Below are 23,944 nucleotides of genomic sequence, written 5' to 3'. Positions count from 1 at the left end.
AAGGGTGTTTGAAATCAATGCTCATAATCTGAGGGTATTGTAGTCTATCTGGATTAAGTTTTTGGCTGTATAAGGAAAATTGAATCATTTATATGACAGTTTAGAGGACTTTTCAAGGAATGGGGCCTGTAATTTCTCAGCCAAAATTGCTGACTAATTACATGCTGTGGAATAGAGCTGGAAGAAGGTTCATTGAAGAGCATTATGTGCCCAAAGAGGTGGCAGATTGCTGAGTAGGAGGAGACCTTACCCCCAACGGATTTACAGGGATAAGCGGTCATACCTGGTCCTGTCCGATACAGCGTGCGTTAGAAGGCTGCGCTTTCGAAAGGAGGTCATCAATGAGATCTGCCAGCTCATTAAGGGAGACCTTTAGCTGACCAGCACCATCAGGACAGCACTGCCCGTTGAGGTCAAGGTCTGCCTGTCTTCAAGCATACCTCCCCTGCCGAATCAACCTCTGCGGATTCAGCACATGGGCTGTAACACTCGGTGTGCCCTACTTTCTCGGAGCTGAATCCGTAAAATATGGATTTGGCTGAGGAAGAGGTGGTCGCAGGTATGATGGACCCTTCAGCTCCTGCCACCTCCCCCCACCACTGCAACATCCAACGGCACATCTTGAGGGGGGTCGAAAAGTCGGATGGTGTCATCGTCATCATCATCCTCTTCGGTGTCCTCTCCAGTCAAGACCAGCTGTACAAGAATTGGTGCTGGCGGCTCTGCATGTTCATGCACCTGGGCAGCTAGAAAACATAACAGAAGAGGTAAGCAGAGGGGGAAGGGGGGCAGGGTCAGGGTGACATTTTAATGCTTACATTGCGCTGACATATGTAGAGGAACAACACTACTGCATTATATATCATTGAGAGATGCTACATGCAATGAACATGAACAGAACTTACAGAGACTGCATGGCATTAGATTAAGATTTCATGGTCCCAGCATTACATTACATCACTTAGCATCATTTATACATTATGTTCACATGACTATATTACATGAACGCTGCACGGTCCGGGATTATGCGTGACTTACGTGGCACCAACACTGGATCTGCACCCCCATGGCTGGCCGAACGATCATGTTCCCCTGCGAGGGCTGCAGCCCTCTCCTTAAGATTGGTGAGCTTTTCCAGCTCTGCCGGCCCTTCTCCGGTGCGCCGATGCTCACCGCGATTGAAAGCAATTTTTTTCTGAAAAGATGACAATAGCATGATATAAGGTAATTGCCCAGGTACTAGTATACAGCACATAGATAGACATTCACAATTACCCACCCCCATTGCCTTTCAACAATGTCCTATTAATGCATCATTAGCATACAGATGATGCATGATGAACACATCTTAGTACAGGAAAACAATATGATAACATCGTTGATAGTAAATAGTGCATGACATCAAGCTTGCCAAGATTAACAACATCACAATGTGGCAGATTTACATTTTAAGTAATGAATAAGTGCATGATTAAAGTTATTACTTACTCTCGCGGCCAAAACAAGGTCGTTCCAGCACTTGCGGCAGTGGACTGGCCCCCGACGGACCTGGGCAACCGAGGACACCGCCTCGGCAATCTCTGCCCATATTTGCCGGTACACAGGCGGGCTGGGCTTCCCACGGCCACCTCAGGTCAATTGGTTCCACCGTTCCTCCACTTCATGGACCAAGGCAGCTTGGGCATCCACGGTAAAATGTTTTGCCCTCTTCCTCTCTCCTACCTTGGACTCCACCTCAATTAATCCTCACTACTATCCATTATATATAATAATCTCTTTTTATGAATCAGAAAACCCCCCAAAAAAATCAGAAACAGAGGTGAGTACAGAACAGGCAGGCAGTCTCTCTTTTAGTTATCCAAGGAGCTCCAGCTTTGGATAACCTTTCTTCCCCCACTTATGGGAATGTGTCTAGTCTGTATCCGAACGATCTCGGTTTGAAGGCCTCCCATTGCTCATTTACTGTTTTACCTGCCAATCTTTGATTCCAATCCACCTGGCTCAGATCCGTTTTCAACTCACTGAAATTAGTACTCCTCCTTTTGAGTATATTCTCATTTAATTTTTGGACGTAGCTATTTGCACTAGAAAAATGCTCTGATTGGCTGTCCATGATCACATGACCTGATTGCTGATTGGTCCCCTTGGAGGATAAGACACACCCAGCAGTTTCTCTGGAATGTGTAATTAGAACCACCCAGTCCAAGTTCTCTCAGTGACTTTGTGAAGTATAATTTGAGCCATTCTGACTGCTGAGTTCAGACAGGATAGAGCTCCCCGCTCCCTGCCCAAGTTCGGTTGGGGTTAGAAGATTGTGATCTAGCTTCTCTGAGTTCCCTCTCTCCCCTCACCCACGTCCCCTCTCTCTCGACCAGTCTCTGTCTTTCTCCCCCAGTCTCTCTCTCCATAGTATCTTTTACTGTTCCCCCAGTCTCTCTCTTCCCCCCCTCCCCAGCTCTCCCTCTCTCCCCCCACCCCCGACTCTTTCTCTCTCCTCCTCCCCCCCCTGTGGTGTCCCTGCACCTTGCTACTGAATCACATGAGGCATGTACTGCAGACATGGTCACTGCGTGACCTTTCTTTATTCCCAGGACCAAGAAGTGATGACCCTGCGTGGGACCTCCCTTTAAGTACCTGAGTGCCCAGGTGAGGAGTGTCTCCCACAAGTTCACCCTCTGTGGTCAAGGTGTGCATTTCCAGGACATATATACAGTGTACAGTGTGGTTGCATATAGGTTACAGTTACATGAAGGTTATAGTTGTATGAAGGTTGCATACATGACACCCCCCACCCCGGTCTCTCTCTCCCCACCCTGGTCTCTCTCTCCTCCCCGTCTCTCTCTCTCCCCCACCTGGTCTCTCTCTTTTTCTTAAAATTTGCTCCTCTATCTCCTTCCTACTGTTTCGTGGCCTATCGTATACAACATGCTCAGGTTAGTTTGATTCCATCTTCAGTCCTGGCACATTTTTTGATGAAACACCCAAGCTGGTCCAGTCCTGCTACAAGCTCTCAGGAGTACAACAATGAGCAATCCCCTTTTCTTCTTCATTCACTTCAGTGGAGAGTAAACAAAACAGGTGTAAAGCAGGTGTCCAGTTTCAACAGGTTTCATAGAATCATATAGGATATACATCACAGAAACAGGCCATTCGGCCCAACCAGTCCTTGCCAGCATTTATGCTCCACTCGAGCTTCCTCCTGTTTTTCCTCATCTAACTCTATCAGCAAAACCCTCTATTCCCTTCTTCCACATATGTTTGTCTAGCCTCCCCTTAAATGCATCTATATATTCACCTCAACCACTCCCTGTTGTAGCAAGTTCCACATTTTCACCACTCTTTGGGTAAAGAAGTTTCTTCTGAATTCCCTATTGGATTTCTTGGTGACGATCTTGTATTGATGGCCTCTACTTATGCTCTTTCCCACAAGTGGAAATACTCTCTCTGTATCCACTCTATCAAAACTTTTCATGATTATAAAGACCTCTATTAGGTCACCCCTCAGCCTTCTTTTTTCAAGAGACAAGAGACCCAGCCTGTTCATCCTTTCCTGATATATGGACCCTTGCATTTCTGGTATCATCCTTGTAAGTATTCTCTGCACCTTCTCCAGTGCCTCTATATGTTTTTTATAATATGCTGACCAGAACTGTACCCACTTCTCCAAGTGCAGTCTAACCAAGGTTCAATACAGGTTTAGCATAATTTCCCTACTTTTTAATTCTATACCTCTACAAATAAACCCTAGTGCTTGGTTTGCTTCTTTATGGCCTTACTAACCTGTTTCACAACTAGGTTAGGTTAAAATCATTTCAAGAGTCGGACAGATTGTGAATTCATTTAAATAAATGGACTATGTTTATTTTTAGGAATCTCTTAGATACAGGAATTGTGCCTATAGGTTGGAAAATTGCAAATGATACTCCATAAATTTAAGAAGGGATGGAATAACCAAGTAACTATAGATCTGTCAGTTTTATATCACTTGTAGGGAAGTTACTGAAACTTGTCAATCTGATGTTGGCCTTTATCTCAAGGGGGTTGGAATACAAAAGTGAGGAAGTAATGCTTTTCAGTTCAGAGCCTTGGTCAGACCCTATCATATGTTCAGTTTTGAGCACCGCACCTCAGAAAAGATATATTGAATCTGGGGAGGGGTTACAGAACAGCTGTAAGGGTTAAATCATGGATGCACTTATTTGCACTAGAAAAGTGCTCTGATTGAGTGTCCATGATCACTTGACCTGATTGCTGATTGGTCACCTTGGAGGATAAGACACACCTAGCAGTTTCTCTGGAATCTGCAATTAGAAAAGCCCAGCCCATTTCTCAGTGACTTTGCAAAGTGTAATTCGAGCCATTCTGACTGTTGAGTCGAGACGGGAGAAAGCTTCCCCCTCCCAGCTCAAGTTCATGCCCCCCCAGCCCGAGTTCCTGACCCCCCCAGCCCAAGTTCCTGCCCCTTCAGCCCAAGTTCCTGCCCCCCCAGCTGAAGTTGCTCCCTGCCAACCCAAGTTCCTGCCCCCCCAGCTGAAGTTACTCCCTCCCAACCCAAGTTCCTGCCCCATTCCCGACCAAGTTACTGACACCCCAGCCCAAGTTCATGCCCCATTCCCGACCAAGTTACCGACACCCCAGCCCAAGTTCATGCCCCTCCCAGCCCAAGTTCATGCCCCCCCAGCCCAAGTTCATTTCCCATCCCAGCCCAAGTTCATGCCCCCCACCCCAGCCCAAGTTCATGCCCCCCCCCCCAGCCCAAGTTCATGCCTCCCCCCCAGCCCAAGTTCATGCCCCCCACCCCCAGCCCAAGTTCATGCCCCATCCCAGCCCAAGTTCCTGAGTCCGCCCAGCAGCACCACAGTTCAGGAAAGCGCGGTCGGGACAGCAGCAGCACAACTCAGAAAAGTACGATACAGGCCCCACTTCCGGTTTGGGTTCCAGTCTGTGCATGCGCGGAGGTCGGGGGCGGAGTCCAGATGGGCGGTGGTGTGCATGCGTAGGCGTCGCCGGCAGAGTCCAGAGTGTGCAGGATGCTCAAAAAACTAGTGCAAATAATCACTCTGTTAAATTATGAGGGCAGGCTGCATAAACTTGGTTTGTACTCGCTGGAGTTCAGAAGGTTAAGGGGTGATCTAATAGAGGTTTTTGAAATGATAAAGCGATTTGATAGCATAGATACAGAGAAACTATTTCCTCTGGTTGGAGAATCTAGAATAAGGGGGCTATCCTTAAAATTAGAGATAGGCCAGTTAGGGGTAAAATCGGGAAGCATTTTTTCCACACAAAGGGTAATGGAAATCTGGAACACTGCCCAAGAGACTGTGGATTTAGGTAAATTGGACTTTTCAACACTGAGCTTGATAGATTTTTGTTAGCTAATAGTGTCGAGGGATATGGAGAAAAGGCGCACAGTTGGATTTGAGGTGCAGATCTAAGAAGCCATGATCTGATAGAATGATGGAACAAGATACACAGTTTTGGGTACTGTTGGGGGGCGATGACTCATCAGGGTAAGGCAGCAGCAGCCAAGTTCATGCCACCATGGGTGGCTCTGCTGCACAGGAGGGCAGGAAGAAGAGTGGGAGAGCTATAGTGGTAGGGGATTCTATTGTAAGAGGAATAGATAGGCGTTTTGGTGGCCACAATCGAGACTCCAGGATGATATGTTGCCTCCCTGGTGCAAGGGTCAAGGTTGTCTCGGAGCGGCTGCAGGACATTTTGGAGGGGAAGGGTGAACAGCCAATTGTCGTGGTGCACATAGGTACCAACGATATAGGTAAAAAAACGGGATGAGGTCCTACAAGCTGAAATTAGGGAGCTAGGAGTTAAATTAAAAAGCAGGACCTCAAAGGTAGTAATCTCAGGATTGCTACCAGTGCCACGTGATAGTCAGAGTAGGAATTGCAGGATAGCTAAGATGAATACGTGGCTTGAGGAGTGGTGCAGGAGGGAGGGATTCAAATTCCTGGGACATTGGGACCGGTTCTGGGGGATGTGGGACCAGTACAAACCGGACGGTCTGCACCTGGGCAGGACCAGAACCAATGTCCTAGGGGGAGTGTTTGCTGGTGCTGTTGGGGAGGAGCTAAACTAATATGGCAGGGGGATGGGAACCGATACAGGGAGATAGAGGGAAATAAAATGGGGGCAGAAGCAAAAGATAGAAAGAAGAAAAGTAAAAGTGGAGGGCAGAGAAACCCAAGGCAAAAATCAAAAAGGGCCACATTACAGCAAAAGTCTAAAGGGACAAAATGTGTTAAAAAGACAAGCCTGAAGTCTCTATGCCTCAATGCGAGGAGTATTCATGATAAGGTGGACGAATTAACTGCGCAGGCAGCTATGAAAGAATATGATATAATTGGGATTACGGAGACATGGCTCCAGGGTGACCAAGGCTGGGAACTCAACATCCCGGGGTATTCAAAATTCAGGAAGAATAGTCAGAAAGGAAAAGGACGTTGGGTGGCATTGCTGGTTAAAGAGGAAATTAACGCAATAGTAAGGAAGGACATTAGCTTGGATGATGTGGAATCGGTATAGGTAGAGCTGCGGGATACCAAAGGGCAGAAAACGCTAGTGGGAATTGTGTACAGACCACCAAACAGTAGTAGTGAGGTTGGGGACAGCATCAAGCAAGAAATTAGGGATGAGTGCAATAAAGGTACAGCAGTTATCAGAGGCGACTTTAATCTACATATAGATTGGGCTAACCAAACTGGTAGCAGTACGGTGGAGGAGGATTTCCTGGAGTGTATTAGGGATGGTTTTCAAGACCAATATGTCGAGGAACCAACTAGAGGGCTGGCCATCCGAGACTGGGTGATGTGTAATGAGAAAGGACTAATTTGCAATCTTGTTGTGCGAGGCCCCTTGGGGAAGTGACCATAATATGGCAGAATTCTTCATTAAGATGGAGAGTGACACAGTTATTCAGAGACGAGGGTTCTGAACTTAAGGAAAGGTAACTTCGATGGTATGAGACGTGAATTGGCTAGAATAGACTGGCGAATGATACTTAAAGGGTTGATGGTGGATAGACAATGGCAAACATTTAAAGATCACATGGATGAACTTCAACAATTGTACATCCCTGTCTGGAGTAAAAAACAAAACAGGGAAGGTGGCTCAACCGTGGCTAACAAGGGAAATTAGGCATAGTGTTAAATCCAAGTAAGAGGCATATAAATTGGCCAGAAAAAGAAGCAAACCTGAGAACTGGGAGAAATTTAGAATTCAGCAGAGGAGGACAAAGGGTTTAATTAGGAGGGGAAAATAGAGTTCGAGAGGAAGCTTGCTGGGAACATAAAAATTGACTGTAAAAGCTTCTATAGATATGTGAAGAGAAAAAGATTAGTGAAGACAAACGTAGGTCCCTTGCAGGCAGAATCAGGTGAATTTATAATAGGGAAGAAAGAAATGCCAGACCAGTTGAACAAATACTTTGGTTCTGTCTTCATGAAGGAAGACACAAATAACCTTCCTGAAATACTAGGGAATTGAGGGTCTAGCGAGAAGGAGGAACTGAAGAAAATCCTTATTAGTCAGGAAATTGTGTTAGGGAAATTGATGGGATTGAAGGCCGATAAATCCCCAGGGCCTGATAGTCTGCATCCCAGAGTACTTAAGGAAGTGGCCCTAGAAATAGTGGATGCATTCGTGATCATTTTCCAACAGTCTATTGACTCTGGATCAGCTCCTATGGACTGGAGGGTAGCTAATGTAACACCACTTTTAAAAAAAGGAGGGAGAGAGAAAACGGGGAATTATAGACCGGTTAGCCTGACATCAGAAGTGGGGAAAATGTTGGAATCAATTATTAAAGATGAAATAGCAGCATATTTGGAAAGCAGTGACAGGATCGGTCCAATTCAGCATGGATTTATGAAAGGGAAATCAAGCTCGACAAATCTTCTAGAATTTTGTGAGGATGTAACTAGTAGAGTGGACAAGGGAGAACCAGTGGATATGGTGTATTTGGACTTTCAAAAGGCTTTTGACAAGGTCCCACACAAGAGATTGGTGTGCAAAATTTAAAACACATGGTATTAGGGGTAATGTATTGACGTGGATAGAGAACTGGCTGGCAGACAGGAAGCAGAGAGTCGGGATAAACGGGTCCTTTTCAGAATGGTCGGCAGTGACTCGTGGGATGCCGCAGGGCTCAGTGCTGGGACCCCAGCTATTTACAATATACATGAATTATTTAGATGAAGGAATTGAGAGTAATATCTCCAAGTTTGCAGATGACACTAAGCTGGATGGCGGTGTGAGCTGTGAGGAGGATGCTAAGAGGCTGCAGGGTGACTTGGACAGGTTAGGTGAGTGGGCAAATGCATGGCAGATGCAGTTTAATGTGGATAAATGTGAGGTTATCCACTTTGGTGGCAAAAACACAAAGGCAGAAAGTTATCAGAATGGCGGCAGATTAGGAAAAGGGGAGGTGCAATGAGACCTGGGTATCATGGTACATCAGTCATTGAAAGCTGGCATGCAGGTGCAACAGGCAAAGAAGGCAAATGGCATGTTGGCCTTCATAGCTAGGGGATTTGAGTATAGGTGCAGGGAGGTCTTACTGCAGCTATACAGGGCCTTGGTGAGGCATCACCTGGAATATTGTGTCCAGTTTTGGTCCCTTAATCTGAGGAAGAACGTTCTTGCTATTGAGGGAGTGCAGCGAAGATTCACCAGACTGATTCCCGGGATGGCAGGACTGACATATGAGGAGAGACTGGATCAACTGGGCCTGTATTCACTAGAGTTTAGAAGAATGAGAGGGGATCTCATAGAAACATGTAAAATTCTGATGGGACTGGACAGGTTAGATGCAGGAAGAATGTTCCCAATGTTGGGGGAGTCCAGAACCAGGGGTCACAGTCTAAGGATAAGGGGTAAGCCATTTAGGACCGAGATGAGGAGAAACTTCTTCACTCAGAGAGTTACTAACGTGGGGAATTCTCTACCGCAGAGAGTTGTTGATGCTAGTTCGTTAGATATATTCAAGATATGGCCCTTACAGCTAAAGGGATCAAGGGGTATGGAGAGAAAGCAGGAAAGGAATACTGAGGTGAATGATCAGCCATGATCTTATTGAATAGTGGTGCAGGCTCGAAGGGCCGAGTGGCTACTCCTGCACCAATTTTTATGTTTTTATGTTTCTAAGCTGGAGGAGCTGAATGCCGTATTCCTGTTCCTATGATAGGCATGACAAGTTACAATAAAGTGAATGTTACTTCTGGGTCTGAATTTATTTACATGCATGGAACTCATTTCTATCCTTCCGTTGTAAGCACTTGTGCTGTTTCCATTAACACTCTAACCCGTATCTGTATAGCCATATATGAAACCGATTGCAGTTGAAAGCCTTGTATAGTTGCTGTAAGCAAGGCAACTGTCTTGTTTCTTTGGAATCAGTTATTCAAATTACTGTTGATGCGGTTCAGTTTCAAATTCAAACTCCCTGAAACCTTGAGCAAGTTCGTGCCTGTTTGTTTCATACCGTATTTACTTGAAACTGGAGCACTTTTTAAAAACCGGATCTATTATAATTCGACTATCCCGAATGGAGCTTATAGAAAGTTAGTGTCAGTGTGAGCAGTTATGTTTAATATTGAAAATCACTTTTTATACTTATAATACGAATATATCTTCTTTGCACCGTGTGCCTGTTGCATTTTTTCAGATTTTCGACAATATTTAAAATCTGTTGCAATTCTTAATGATTTTTTAAAAAATTGTGGCCTCGCCTGAAGCAGGATTGACCCACAAATGCATTCTACATCGACCGATTTTGAGCCTAAATAATCTGCCGAGCAACATTACTTGGACGAGAAGGGGGGATGGACCCCCGCCTACAGGATGCAATCGGGATTTTTCCGTCCTCTGCCTATCCAAACCACATTCAAATTTCAAAGCGCGCTATCTTTGCTCTGCCGGAGCTCGTGGGTTGTTTGCTTTTAAACAACAACAAAAAAAGGAGGTTGACAAGGGGGGCGGGGAGAGGTATTCGTGCCAAGGGTGGCTTTCCAGTTGCAGGATTGGCCCGCGCCCCTGTCATGGTCAGTGGCTGGTCCCAAGTAGCGGCAAAAGTGTAAACTGATGAGAAAATAGGAGCAGCCGCCGTTTGCACCATCACCACCTCGGCAGAGACAGCAGACAGACAGACATGGGGAACAGCAGCTCCAGCTTACTGACTCGTTCCACCTGGAACAACGTTGACCTGGCGGGCAACAGCAGAGCGACTCCTGGGCTGCACTGCCATCACTGTGAGTTTCTGCTTCGTGCAACTTCACCCGCTTTCCTTTCCTTCCTTCCCAGGATGTGCTGCTGGAAAGCCGCTCCACCAGTGCACCCGTTTGCCTGTGATATTTATAGTCTGTGACCCTCAGTTGCTAAGTGATGGCAAAGGGGAAAAAAAGATGACCTTGTTGGTAATGGGAGCAAAAGGAGGGTAAATGCTTGATCAAAACAGCACCACCGGCGTGTTAATCAGCCAGTTGTAGAAACAATCCCGAGGTTATTTGAGATGTGGCAGTTGCGCTGTCTGGAAGCGCGGGTTTAGTTGCTGTTATTGCAAGAAATAATGTCAGAGTTCATTACAGCTGATAACGTCTCCTTTCTTCCCAGGGTCCTAAAGGCAGCCAGGTTGCAGAGCGGTTGGAATAGGAAGTGTAGGTCGAGACACATTTAGTAAATAATTTGATCAATTCAGTTTTTTTTAAAAATCCCTCACTACAAGAATTTTTTTGATTCTTTCATGGGTTTTAGGCATCGTTGGCGAGGCCAGTATTTATTGTCCATCCCTAATTGCCTTTGAGAGGGTGGTGTTGAGCCACCTTCTTGAACCGCTGCAGTCCGTGTGGTGAAGGTACTCCCATAGTGTTGTTAAGGAGGGAGTTCCAGAATTTTGACCCAGCGACGATGCAGGAACGGCAATATATTTCCAAGTCAGGATGATGTGTAACTTGGAGGGGAACTTGCAGGTGATGATGTTCCTATGCGCCTGCTGCCCTTGTACTTCTGGGTGCTAGAGGTTGCGGGTTTAGAAGGTGCTGCCGAAGAAGTCTTAGCGAGTTGTTGCAGTGCTTCTTGTAGATGGTACATGTTGTGTTCAGAATAAACTGTTGTGACCTTGGTCTCTTTATTCAGAGGGAGGAAGAAGCATGGTGAATCACCTTTTATACCTGCTTGCCCCAGGGTGCACAGGTGACCCTTAGGTCGACCACAGGTGTACAGGTGTGCCCCTAGTGACAAGCCTTACATTTGGGTAAGGTCTACATACATACATAACATCACTTCCCCCCACCCCCCACCCCCAAAGCCTTATTGTGCAAGTTATTTGCAAGTTGAGGTGATCTGGCGCCCCGTGTCCCCAGGCCAATCGCCTGGGTTGAAGTCCTGACATGGTGGATTCATCCTTGTGGTTGACGGTGAAGTTGATCGTGTTAGTGGGTCGCTGGGGGTCAGGTCCTTTCACAGTGGTTCCTGGTTATCTGTAGTTCGCAGTTTGGTATTGTCCAAATGCTTTACTCGTTAGCCCGGTACATGGTTTCACAATCAAACGCTCCGTTTTCATCACATACACTCCATTCCCCCACTTGGCTAATGTGATGCTAGCGACCCAACTGGAGCCCTGAACATGGTCTGCATCACTTATTCTAATGTTGCTTGGAGGGGCTGTGTAATTATGGTGCATTCTCTGCTGATGGCATACGGTAGGCTCGGTTCTGAGTAATTCTGTCTGGTGACTGCATAGCACCCAGAATAGCTGGGTCTGTAGGGAGTCTACCGTGACACTTGTGGTGCTGGGTTTAGTGATTTGGGCTGCCTGCTCCAGGCTATTGTCGCTGACCCTGAGGTCTGGCAGGCCTAGGATAGCCGCAATGGCCTTGAGACTTTCGGTAGTGGCGGGAGGCCTAGTGGTCCCGTGGATCTTAGGCCATAGTATGGGCGCCCTGGACCACCGACTGTGTGTAGCCACCCTGCCTTGCTTTGCAACGTTGGGATGGGTCTATCGTCTCTGCGATGGATAGGTTGCCACATCCCATCAAGCAGTTCACCTTTGGCAAGCGGTAACGTGGGATCCTGGCTGGTCCAGGTCCTAAGCTGGGGGGCCGTTACGGTTGACCCTTTGCTTTCTAGCACTTCTACCACCGCAAGTGGGTCTGCAGGCTGCGCCATTTCCACTCCTGTGGTGGGCAATGGTGGCCAACTGAAGGCATTAGTGCCGCTTTCAGTGCCCGGCCTGTGGTGGATCATGTTACAGTACATAGACAGTGTTGGACATTCTTGAAACAACGCATCGATAATAATGCCTCTGCTCTCCCAAGCTTGTGGGATGAGCAGCTTGTCTGACTCGAGCACATATTGGGACATTCTTTGGTACGTCTCTTTAGTCCCGTGAACACAGACTGCTGCTTTGTTTAACTTATTTGATACATGTTCAATTGTTTGGGGCTCGCCCGCTACTTTGGCTTGCTGTACAACACACCCGACCCCGTGTGATAACACATTACTTGTTACAAGTACTTTGTCAGATACATATACGACCGGTTGGTGTTCGCCCGCTATTTTGGCTTGTTGTAAGGTACCCCCAACCCCATACAATGGTACATCATTGGCCACGAAAGACCGCTCATAAGGATTACATGGCGCACACAATTTATTGAAGCTTAGTGGATTCCTGGCCTTCACCGTAGCCGCCCCATTACCTTTGCCACAAACCCAGTTATCTTCCTTGCTGGGCGACACATTCCTCCGTTCCGTTGCGGCGACCTCCCGTGATCTGGACGCTCTCTTGCCCCATGGCCTGGACGCTATCTCGTCCCGTGGCCTGGATACACTCGCGTCCCGTGGTCTGGACGCCTTCTCGTCCTGTGGTTTGGGCGCCCTCTCATCCGTGTCCGTGATGCCGACTGCTTGATCTTCCTCCCCAGGTATTTTGCCTCTGGCGTCGCCCCGAGTCCCACTCTGCATGGTCGACCTGGAACTTATTCCATCATCGCGAAGAGGTCGTCAGGTTCGGGTGGTGGGTACCGCGCCTGTACTGCTGCTCAGTTGAACTTTACCGCTTCGTGGTTGTGATGAGTGGCCTGTGCCTTGTGGAGCTGCGAATGGATCTGCACTTCGATGCCTGGTTCAGCTGAAAGTGGGGGTTTGCTCAGCCTTTGAGAAGGGGAGGCCTTGTTCGCCGGAGAAGGTACGCAGAGGTCTTCCCAGTTCCATCGAATCTTCCCCATCCACCTCCTGCCAAGCAGTATTGGCCCATCACCTGAAACAATCCACAGTGGTAAATCATGCACTGCTCCCTCATGGAATACTCTTATGTCCGCACTACCAATAACTGGTATCAGTTCCTTGGTGTAGGTGTGCAGCTTTGCCTGAATCGGGATCAGCTTGGGTCACTGTGCTTCGTCGTCCCACAGCCTCTCGAATGCCTTCTAGCTCATAACTAATTGACTCGCCCCCATGTCTAGTTCCATGGAGACTGGATTGCCGTTAAGTTCAACTTTTAACACTATCGAAGGGCTTTTGGTGGTGAAGGTGTGTATCCCATATACTTCCTCTTCATCCTCAGGTTCAGTTGCCTCTCCTGCCCATTCATCGTGATCCTCGCTGAATCGGTCATCCTCTCCTGACTCTGCCACATGGTGAGTCAGAGATCGTTTGCACATTCGCTGGAGGTGCCCCATTGTTTCACAGCCCATACACACATAGGGCTTGAATCTACATTGATGAGCTCTATGGCTGCCCCCGCAGCGCCAACATGGTGCTAATTGTTACGCATTCACGCCCCACGGCGGACTCTGATTCACTCTAGGCCTAGGTCTGGCCTCTGCAGTCGGGTGGGCCCTGCCCTGTGTTGTTCTGCCTTCTGCAAGCATTATTTTGTGCGCGGTGCTTGCTGGTGAGCTTCGATTCTGTGAAGATACCTGTTTTGTGTTATCACTCGTGGATACAAAGGCTTGGGCTATCGTGATGGCCTTGCTCAGATCTAGGGATTTGGCAGACAGCAGTTTGCAAAGGATGACCTCGTGGTCAATTCAAGCACGAAAAAGTCCCGCAACATTTCCCCCAAGGATCCTGCAAAGTCACACAGCCCCGCAAGGCGTCTTAGGTCGGCGACAAAACTCGCCATGTTCTGACCCTCGGAACGACGGTGGCCATCAGGATGCTCTCCTTTGGCTTGAGGTGTTCCTTAGCCAGCGTACACAGCTCTGCGTAAGATTTGTCCGTTAGTTTGACCGGTGCCAGCAAATCTTTAAGGAGCCCATATACCAATGATCCACATACAGTGAGGAGAATTGCCCTGCGCTTGGTCGCCATCTCAGCCTTGTCCAATTCGTTGGCCACAAAGTACTGGTCGAGGCGCTCAACGAAGGCTTCCCAATCATCACCCTCAACAAATCTTTCAAGAATACCAATGGCGGCCATTACTGCGTGAAAGTTCTTGATCTGTTTTTCGTCGCCAATTTGTTGCGTTCAGAATAAATTCACAGGACTGTATCGCAAGCTCAAACTGTTGTGACCTTGGTCTCTTTATTCAGACTCCAGAGTGAGGAAGCAGCATGGTGATCACCTTTTATATCTGCTTGCCCCAGGGTGCACAGGTGACCCTTAGGTCTCCCACAGGTGTGCCCCCTAGTGGCAAGTCTTACATTTGGGTAAGGTCTACATACATACATAACAGTACACACTGCAGCCACGGTGGAGGGAGGGAATGTTTGAGGTGCTAATCAAGCAGGCTGCTTTGTCCTGGATGGTATTGAGCTTCCTGAGTGCTGTTGGAGCTGCACTCATCCAGGCAAGTGGAGAGTATTCCATCACACTTCTGACTTGTGCCTTGTAAATGGTGGAAAGGCTTTGGGGAGTCGAGAGGTGAGACACTTGCTGTAGAAAGCCCAGCTTCTGACCTGCTCTTGTTGTCACAGTATTTATGTGCCTGGTCCAGTTAAGTTTTTGGTCAATGGTTACCCCTAGGATGTTGATGATGGGGGATTAGGCGATGTTAATGTAGGTGGTTACATTCTCTCTTGTTTGAGATGGACATTGCCTGGCATTTGTGTGGCGTTAATGTTACTTGCCACTTGTCAGCTCAAGCCTGAATGTCGTCCAGGTCTTGCTGCATGCGGGCATAGCTGCTTCATTATCTGAGGAGTTGAGAATGGCACTGTACAATGTGCAATCATCAACTAGCATCACCCTTATAACCTTATGATGGAGGGAAGGTCACTGATGAAGCAGCTGAAGATGGTTGGGCCTCGGACACTGCCCTGAGGAACTCCTGCAGCAATGTCCTGGGGCTGAAATAATTGACCTCCAATAACCACAATCATCTTACGTTGTGCTAGGTATCACTCCATTCAATTTTACTATGCTCCTTAAGGTCACACTTGGTCAAATGCTGCCTTGATGTCAAGGGAAGTCACTCTCACCTCACCTCTGGAATTCAGTTCTTTTGTCCATGTTTGAACCAAGGCTGTAATAAGGTCTGGAGCCGAGTGGTCTTGGCAGAACGCAAACTGAGCATTGGTGAGCAGGTTGTTTGTGAGTAAGTACTGCTTGATAGCACTGTCGATGACACCTTCCATCACTTTACTGATGATTAAGAGTAGAGGTCGAATTGGATTTCTCCTGCTTTTTGTGGACAGGACATACCTGGGCAGTTTTACACATTGTCAGGTCGATGCCAGTGTTGTAGCTGCACTGGAACAGCATGTCAAGGCGCGGCTAGTACTAGAGCACAAGTCTTCAGCACGACAGCCGGGATGTTGTCGGGGCCCATAGCCTTTGCTGTATCCGGTGTACTCTGCCGTTTCTTGTTATTACGTGGAGTGAATCAAATTGGCTGAAGACTGGCTTCTGTGATGGTGGGAACCTCAGGAGGAGGCCGATATGGATCATCCACTGTGCACTTCTGGCTGAAGATAGTTGCAAACGCTTTTGCCTTGTCATTTGTACTTGTTCATGGAGTCTCCTCCTCCCGTTAGTTGTTTAATGGTCCACCACCATTCAGGACTGGATGTGGCAGGATTGTAGAGCTTTGATCTGATCCGTTGATTGTGGGATCGCTTAGCTCTGTCTATAGCATGCTGATTCCGCTGTTTAGCATGTTTGTAGTCCTGTGTCGCAGTTTTCCCAAGTTGGCATCTCATTTTTAAGTATGCCTGGTACTGCTCCTGGCATGTTCTTCTTGTGTATGGAGAAAGAGTCAGACTGAACACTGTGAGCTCAAAGTAAAGTGTGACCTTAGTCTTTCATTGCAGGTCCTCAGAGTGCCTCTCCAACCTGTGAAGCCTCCTTAAATATCTATGCTCCCAAGGGATTATGGGATCCCTTGGGATTCCAGGGGATGAGTCCTCTGGTGGCTGTACAGAGTAAATACAAGCATACAAATATAACAACACTCCCCTGCAAAGTCAATAGTGTAACTATTTACAATGTGAGTGGATCTGGGGCCCTTCTTGCCCTGGTGGATCGTCTCAGTGTGAAAGCTGGTGTTGTTGAACCATTTGTTGGGCCCTCGCTGGGCTGCTGTGCAGCTGTCCTTGCTGGGCTGCCTGGTGTGTTGGGCCCTGCTGGGCTGCTGTGGATGATGGGTTCTGCTTCATGGTCAACCGTGGTGCCGGCTGCCACTGGTATGTATGTTGGGGGATCAAAAAAGGTCAGGTCCAAGGTGGGTTGCTCAGGATAGTCCGTGAATCTGAGTTTGATTTGGTCCATGAGTCCATTTGAAATTTTGACCCAAAACACCCTGCTCCCTTCTTTGGCCACGACAGTACCGGGAAGCCACTTGGGACCTTATCCATATTTTAATACAAATACAGGATCATTGACTTCAATCTCGCATGACACATTTGCGCTATCATGGTATGCACTTTGTTGAAGCCACCTGCTCTCTACCTGTTCATGTAGATCAGGGTGAACTAATGAGAGCCTTGTCGTAAGTGCTCTTTTCATGAGTTCAGCAGGTGGGATCCCAGTGAGTGAGTGGGGTCTCGTGCAGTAGCTAAGCAGGACTCGGGATAGGTGAGTCTGCAGTGAGCCTTCAGTTACCCTCTTCAAGCCTTGCCTGACCATTGGACGTTGGTTTAAACGGGGCAGATGTGACATGTTTGATCCCGTTACAGGTCATGAATTCTTTGAACTCAGCACTGGTAAAACATGGCTCGTTGTCGCTCACCAGGATATCGGGTAGGCCGTGTGTGGCAAACATGGCCCGCAGACTTTCAGTAGTGGCAGTGGACGTGCTAACCGACATTATCTCACATTCAATCCACTTGGGCGTCTACAACCACAAGGAACATATTACCTAAGAACGGGCCTGCATAGTCGACGTGTACCCTAGACCACGGTTTGGAGGGCCAAGACCATAAACTTAGCGGCGCCTCCCTGGGTACATTGCTTAACTGCGAGCATGTATTACATCTGTGAACACAGGACTCTAAGTCCGCATCAATACCGGGCTACCACACACGGGATCTGGCTATTGCTTTCATCATTACGATGCCTGGGTGGGGACTGTGGAGGTCATTGATGAAGGTGTCTCTGCCCTTCTTGGGAACTACTACACTACTTGATTGCCCCACAGAAGGCAGTCTGCCTGTATAGACATTTCATCTTTGCGTCACTGGAACGGCTTTATCTCTTCCTGTATTTCCACTCGGACACTGGACCAGCTCCCGTGAAGCACACAGCTTTTGACTAGAGTTAATAAGGGGTCCTGGCTTGTCCAGGTTTTGATCATCGGTGCAGTGATGGGTGATTGCTCACTCTCAAATGCTTCCATAACGATGGCTAGATCTGCGGGCTGCACCATTTTCACCCCCGTGGTGGGCAATGGCAGCCTATTGAGAGCATCGGCGCAGTTTTCTGTGCCTGGCCTGTGGCAGATGGCGTAGTTGTATGTGGACAACGTAAGCGCCCATCTTTGGATACGGGCCGATGCATTGGTATTCATCCCTTTACTCTCGGAGAACAGGGATATAAGTGGCTTATGGTCAGTTTCCAATTCGAATTTTAGCCCAAAAAGGTATTGATGCATTTTTTTTACCCCATAGACACAAGCTAACGTTTCTTTCTCAATCATGCTGCAAGCTCTCTCAGCCTTAGACAGATTCCTGAACGCATAAGCAACCAGTTGCAGTTTCCCGAAATCATTAGCTTGTTGCAATACACACCCGACACCATATGATGATGCATCACATGCTAGTACCAAACGCTTACGTGGATCATACAACACAAGCAATTTGTTTGAGCATTACAATTTTCTCGCTTTTACAAAGGCATTTTTTTGGCTTTTGCACCAACCACATTTGTCCCCTTTTCGTAGTGAGATATGCAATGGTTCTAACAGTGTGCTGGGACACAGTAAGAAGTTACCAAAGTAGTTCAGGAGTCCCAGAAAGGACCGTAGCTCCATCACGTTCTGTGGCCTCGGTGTGTTCTCGATTGCCTCCGTCTTCGCGTTGGTGGGCCTGATGCTGTCCGCCGCAATCCTCCTTCCCAGGAACTCCACTTCAAGCGCCAGGAAAACGCACTTCGAGCGTTTTAACCTGAGCCCCACGCAGTTGAGTCGACTTAAGAACCTCCTCCAAGTTCTCGACTGTGTTTTGATCTGTGACCAAGATGTCGTCCTGGAAGACCATGGTGTGTGGGTCCGACTTCAGTAAGCTTTCCATGTTTATCTGGAATATCACCACCGCTGATCGGATTCCAAATGGGCATCTGTTATAAACAACAAGACCTTGTGCCTGTTGATGCAGGTGAGGGCCTTTGATGATTCCTCCAGTTCCTGCATCATGTAGGCTGAAGTCAGATCCAGCTTCGTGAATGTCTTTCCTCCCGCCAGTGTTGCAAAGAGGTCATCGGTCTTTGGTAGTGGGTATTGGTCCTGCAGGGAGAAACGATTGATCGTTACTTTGTAATCGCCACAGATTCTGAAACTGCCGTCTCCCTTCAGGACTGGGACGATAGGACTGGCCCACTCGTTGAACTCGATCGAGGAAATTATGCCCTCTCTTTGCAGCCGGCCTAGCTCGATCACTACCTTTTCTCTCATGTACAGTACTGCTCTCGCCTTGTGATGGATGGGTCGCGCCCCCGTAATTAGGTGGATTTGCACTTTTGCTCCTTGGAATTTCCTGCTGCCTGGCTCGAACAGCGAAGGAAATTTGTTTAAGACCTGGGCACACGAAGTGGCGTCAGCGGGTGATAGCGCTCGGATGTCATCCCAGTTCCAGCGTATCTTTCCCAGCCAGCTCCTGCCGAGCAGCGTGGGACCATCGCCCGGTACCACCCAGAGTGGTAGCTTGTGCACCGCTCCATCATAGGAGACCTTTACGGTAGCACTGCCGATTACCGGAATCAGTTCTTTTGTGTAAGTTCTTAATTTCGTGCAAACTGGAGTTAAGACTGGCCTTGAGGCCTTGTTGCCCCACAACCTTTCGAAAGTCTTTTTGCCCATGATGGACTGGCTCGCACCCGTGTCCAGCTCCATTGACACCGGGAGTCCATTTAGTTCAACATTCAGCATTATCGGGGGACAATTCGTGATGAATGTGTGCACTCCACGTACCTCTGCCTCCTCGATCTGGGGCTCTGGTTTGTCGTGATCCTCCATGGATCTGTCCTCCTTTGCAACATGATGGTTTGCAGGTTTAACAGGCTTTGCAGATCGCCTGCACATTCGTTGGAGGTGTCCCATTGTTCCACAGCCCTTGCAAACGTACTCTTTGAATCGGCATGAATGCAAATGATGATCATCCCCGCAGCGGCAACAAGGTGTTAATAACCTTGCATTCATCACCCTTGATGTTGGACTGTGAGACATCTGCGGACGTGTAGCTGCAGGCATGTGTGACCAGCCCTGTACGTTACGATTCGAAAACAACATCACTTTGTTCACAGTACTTGTAGCAGCACTTGTGTGCTGAGAGATTTGCTTTGTATTGTCACTGGTGGCAATGAATGCCTGCGCTATCGCTATGGCCTTACTCAAGGTTGGGGTCTCTACAGTCAAAAGTTTGCGAAGTATGGTTTCGTGGCCAATGCCAAGTACGAAAAAGTCTCTGAGCATGTGCTCCAAATATCCTTCAAATTCGCAATGTCCTGCAAGGCATCTTAGCTCGGCGACATAACTTGCCACTTCCTGGCCTTCAGACCTTTAGGAGGTGTAGAACCGGTACCTCGCCATCAGAACGTTTTCCTTCGGGTTCAAATGCTCTCGGACCAATGTGCACAAATTGTCGTACGATTTCTCCGTGGGTTTCGCTGGAGTGAGCAGATTCTTCATAAGGCCATACGTTGGTGCCCCACAGATGGTGAGGAGGATCGCCCTTCGTTTGGCAGCGCTCTCTTCCCCGTCTAGCTCATTGGCCACGAAGTATTGGTCGAGTCGCTCCACAAAAGTTTCCCAATCATCTCCCTCCAAGAATTTCTCCAGGATGTTCACTGTTCTCTACATCTTTGGGTTCGCTATCTGGATCTCATTGCCAGTTGTTATGTATGGAGAAAGAGTCAGACTGAACACTGTGAGCTCAAAGTAAAGTGTGACCGTAGTCTTTTATTACAGATATCCAGAGTGCCTCTCCAATCTGTGAAGCCTCCTTAAATACCTGTGCTCCCAAGGGATTGTGGGATCCCTTGGGACTCCAGGGGATGAGCCCTCTGGTGGCAGTACAGAGTAAATACAAGCATAGATATATAACACTTCTGCAGTCCTCATTGAACCAGGGTTGGTCCCCTGGCTTGATGGGTATGGTAGAGTAAGGGATATGCCTGTGAGGTCTATGAGGTTACAGATTGTTGTGGAATACAATTCTGCTGCTTCTGATGGCCCACAGCGCCTCATGGATGTCTAGTTTTGAGCTGCTAGATCTGTTCTGAATCTATTCCATTTAGCACGGTGGTAGTGTTCACAACACGATGGATGGTGTCCTCAGTGTGAAGACAGATTTTGTTTCCATAATGACTGAGCGGTAATCACTGCTACCGATGCTGTCATGGACAGATGCATCTGCGACAGGTGGATTGACGAGGATGAGGTCAAGTAGATTTGTCCCTCCTGTTGATACTCTCACCGCCTGCTGCAGGCCCAGTATGTCCTTCAGGACTTGGCCAGCTCGGTCAGTAGTAGTGCTACTGTGTCACGCTTGGTGATGGATGGTGAAGTCCCCTACCCAGAGTGCATTCTGTGCCCTTGCTACCCTCAGTGCTTCTTCCAAAAGGTGTTCAACATGGAGAAGTACTGATTCATCAGCTGAGGGGGAGGGGGCGGGGCGGTAGGTGGTAATCAGCAGGAGCTTTCCTTGCCCATGCTTGACCTGAAGCCATGAGACCTCTTGGGGGTCACAAGTCAATATTGAGGACTGCCAGGGCCACTCCCACCCGATTGTATACCACTGTGTCGCAACCTCAGGTGAGTCTGTCCTGCCAATGGGGCAGGACATACTCGGAGATGGTGATAGAGGAGTCTGGGACATTGACTGAAAGGCATGATTCCGTGAGTATGACTATGTCAGGCTGTTGCTTGACTAGTCTGTGGGACAGCTCTCCTAATTTTGGCACACGTCCCCAGATGTTCATGAGGACGACTTTGCAGGGCTGGGTGTGCCATTGTCATGTCCAAAGTCGGTGTCTAGGTTGAGGCCGGGTGGTCTGACCGGTTTTATTCTGGTGGATTACTGGGCAATTTCAGAGGGTAGTTAAGAGTCAACAACATTGCTGTGGATCTGGAGTCACATGGAGGTCAGACCAGGTAAGGCTGACAGATTTTCTTCTATAAAGGACATTCGTGACCCAGATGGGTTTTTGCGACAATCCTGAAGTTTCATGGCTGTATCACCATTACTATCTTTTTTATTCCAGATTTATTTAGTTAACTGAATTTAAATTCCCCAGCTGCCTTAGTGGGATTTGAACTCGCGTCTTCCAGATCATTAGTCCAGGACTGTGGATTGCTAGTCGAGTAACATAACCACCCATGCTCATACAACTGATCATCTGATGCTTTTAAGTATAAAATGCCATTTGCAGGTTTGAAACTTTGTACATTTTGTCTGAATCATTGATATGTTTTATTCTACAAGGTTCTGAGTGCTCAATTGAAAAAGCGCAATTATATAAAGCAATCATTTTTTTTAGCAACAACTCAATTAACATATAAATTTGTCTCAATATTGTGCTGGTCTGCATTCCTTAGCTGCCCAAATTAATGAGTGAATACCATTATCCCTTTAAAAATCTTTCCCCCATTATTTAAAATCTAAGGGTCACTTCAACCTGTGCCAATGAGGACTTACTAGATTGCAGAATACTAGAAGTAAATATTTTGAAGCTTGGAATTTCATTGAATGAAGTGGGGGAGGGGAGGAAGCACACATTTTTCCTTCCTGTCTACCCATACCTCTAATCTTCCTTTATGCCTCAGATCTCTTTGCTCATCTCTCTTCTGGTCTTCTGGTTTCTCCCGTTCCTCTGACTCCTGTTCCCGATGCTCAGTTTGGCTCGATGTCAGGAGATGTGGCTAGTTAGACCCTCCTTTTGGTCTGATGCATAGTCCATTGTCCCTAAGGTTATTGTTCAGGCATGATGGATGCCAGAGTAGTCTGTCTCCGAATGTTGTTACTATCCCTCCTCGGTCCTCTTGACCTGCCTTCAGCTTTACACAATTGACCACACCATCCTCCTCCAACACCTCTCCGCCGTTGTCCAGATGGATGGGACTGCCTTTGCCTGTTTCTATTTCTATCTATGTACTTGTAGCCAGAAAATCTCTTGCAATGGGTTCTCTTCCCACTTCTGCACCGTTACCTCTGGAGCTCCCCAAGGATCTATCCTTGTCTTCCTCCTATCTTTCTTCAACATGTTGCCCTCGGTGACATCATCCGAAAACACATGTCGCTGATGACATCCAGCTCTCCCTCACCACCACCTCTCGCGACCACTCCTCTGCCTGATTATTCACATTGCTTGTCCGACATACAGTATTGCATGAGCAGAAATTACCTCCATATTGGGAAAACCGAAGCCATTGTCTTATTTCCTCATCACAAACTCTGTTCCCTAGCCACCAACTCCATCCCTCTCCCTGACCACTGTCTGAGGCAGAATCAGACTGTTCGCAACAAAATCATATATTTGACGCTAAGCTTCCAACCCCATATTCTCTCTGTCACCAAGACCACTTATTTCCAATTCCATAACAATGCCTGTCTCCTCTCCTGCCTTGGCTTATCTGCTGCTGAAACCTTCATCCATGCCTTTGTTACTTCTAGATTTGACTATTCCAATACTCTGCTGATCAGCCTCCCACCATGCATCCTCAATAAACTTGAACTCATACAAAACTCTGCTCCCATATCCTAACTCGCATCAAGTCCCATTCACAAATCACCCCTGTGCTTGTTGACTTACATTGACTCCCGCTCCACGAATGCCTCCATTTAAAAATTCTTGCCCTTGTTTTCAAATCCCTCCATGGCCTCACCCCTCCTTATCTCTGTAACGACCTCCAGCCCTGCAACCCTTCGAGATCTCTTGCTCCTCCAATTCTGGCCTCTTACACATTCCCGATTTTATTCGCTCCACCATTGACAGCTGTATCTTCAGCTGCCTAGGCCCTAAGCTCTGGAATTTCCTCCTTAAACTTCTCTGTTTCACTATTTCTCTCCTCCTTTAAGACACTCCTTAAAATCTACCCCTTTGTTCAAGCTTTTGGTCACCTGTCTTACTATCTCCTTTTGTGGCTCGGTGCCAAATTCTGTTAACACTCCTGTGATGTGCCATGGGACGTTTTACGATGTTAAAGGTGCTCTATAAATGCAAGCTGTTGTTGAATGTACTAAATTTCTCACAATTGGAGACAACAGGATTATTTTCAAAAGTAGATGGCAGTACGGATGGAAACTGCTTAGGGAGTATGGCTTGTGGGCTTTTGCTAATGTTG

At 47.6% G+C, this 23,944-nt stretch overlaps 1 protein-coding gene across 2 annotated transcripts in view; it reads left to right on the top strand.

Annotated features, from left to right (window-relative positions):
• The first annotated feature begins 10,011 nt into the window (after positions 1 to 10,011).
• The window catches only part of neurl1b (neuralized E3 ubiquitin protein ligase 1B), a 643,022-nt gene continuing 629,089 nt past the window's right edge, over positions 10,012 to 23,944 (top strand). For both annotated transcript variants that reach the window (XM_070878444.1, XM_070878442.1), the window contains exon 1: positions 10,012 to 10,262. In XM_070878444.1, coding sequence (XP_070734545.1) covers positions 10,163 to 10,262 — 100 coding nt within the window. In that variant the 5' untranslated portion in view covers positions 10,012 to 10,162. The remainder of the gene's footprint in view (positions 10,263 to 23,944) is intronic.

Source organism: Pristiophorus japonicus, chromosome 4, assembly GCF_044704955.1.
Source record: "Pristiophorus japonicus isolate sPriJap1 chromosome 4, sPriJap1.hap1, whole genome shotgun sequence".
NCBI classification, from domain to species: Eukaryota; Metazoa; Chordata; class Chondrichthyes; family Pristiophoridae; genus Pristiophorus; species Pristiophorus japonicus.
Note: the sequence above shows the minus strand (reverse complement) of the source record. Positions and strands in the feature narration are given on the sequence as shown.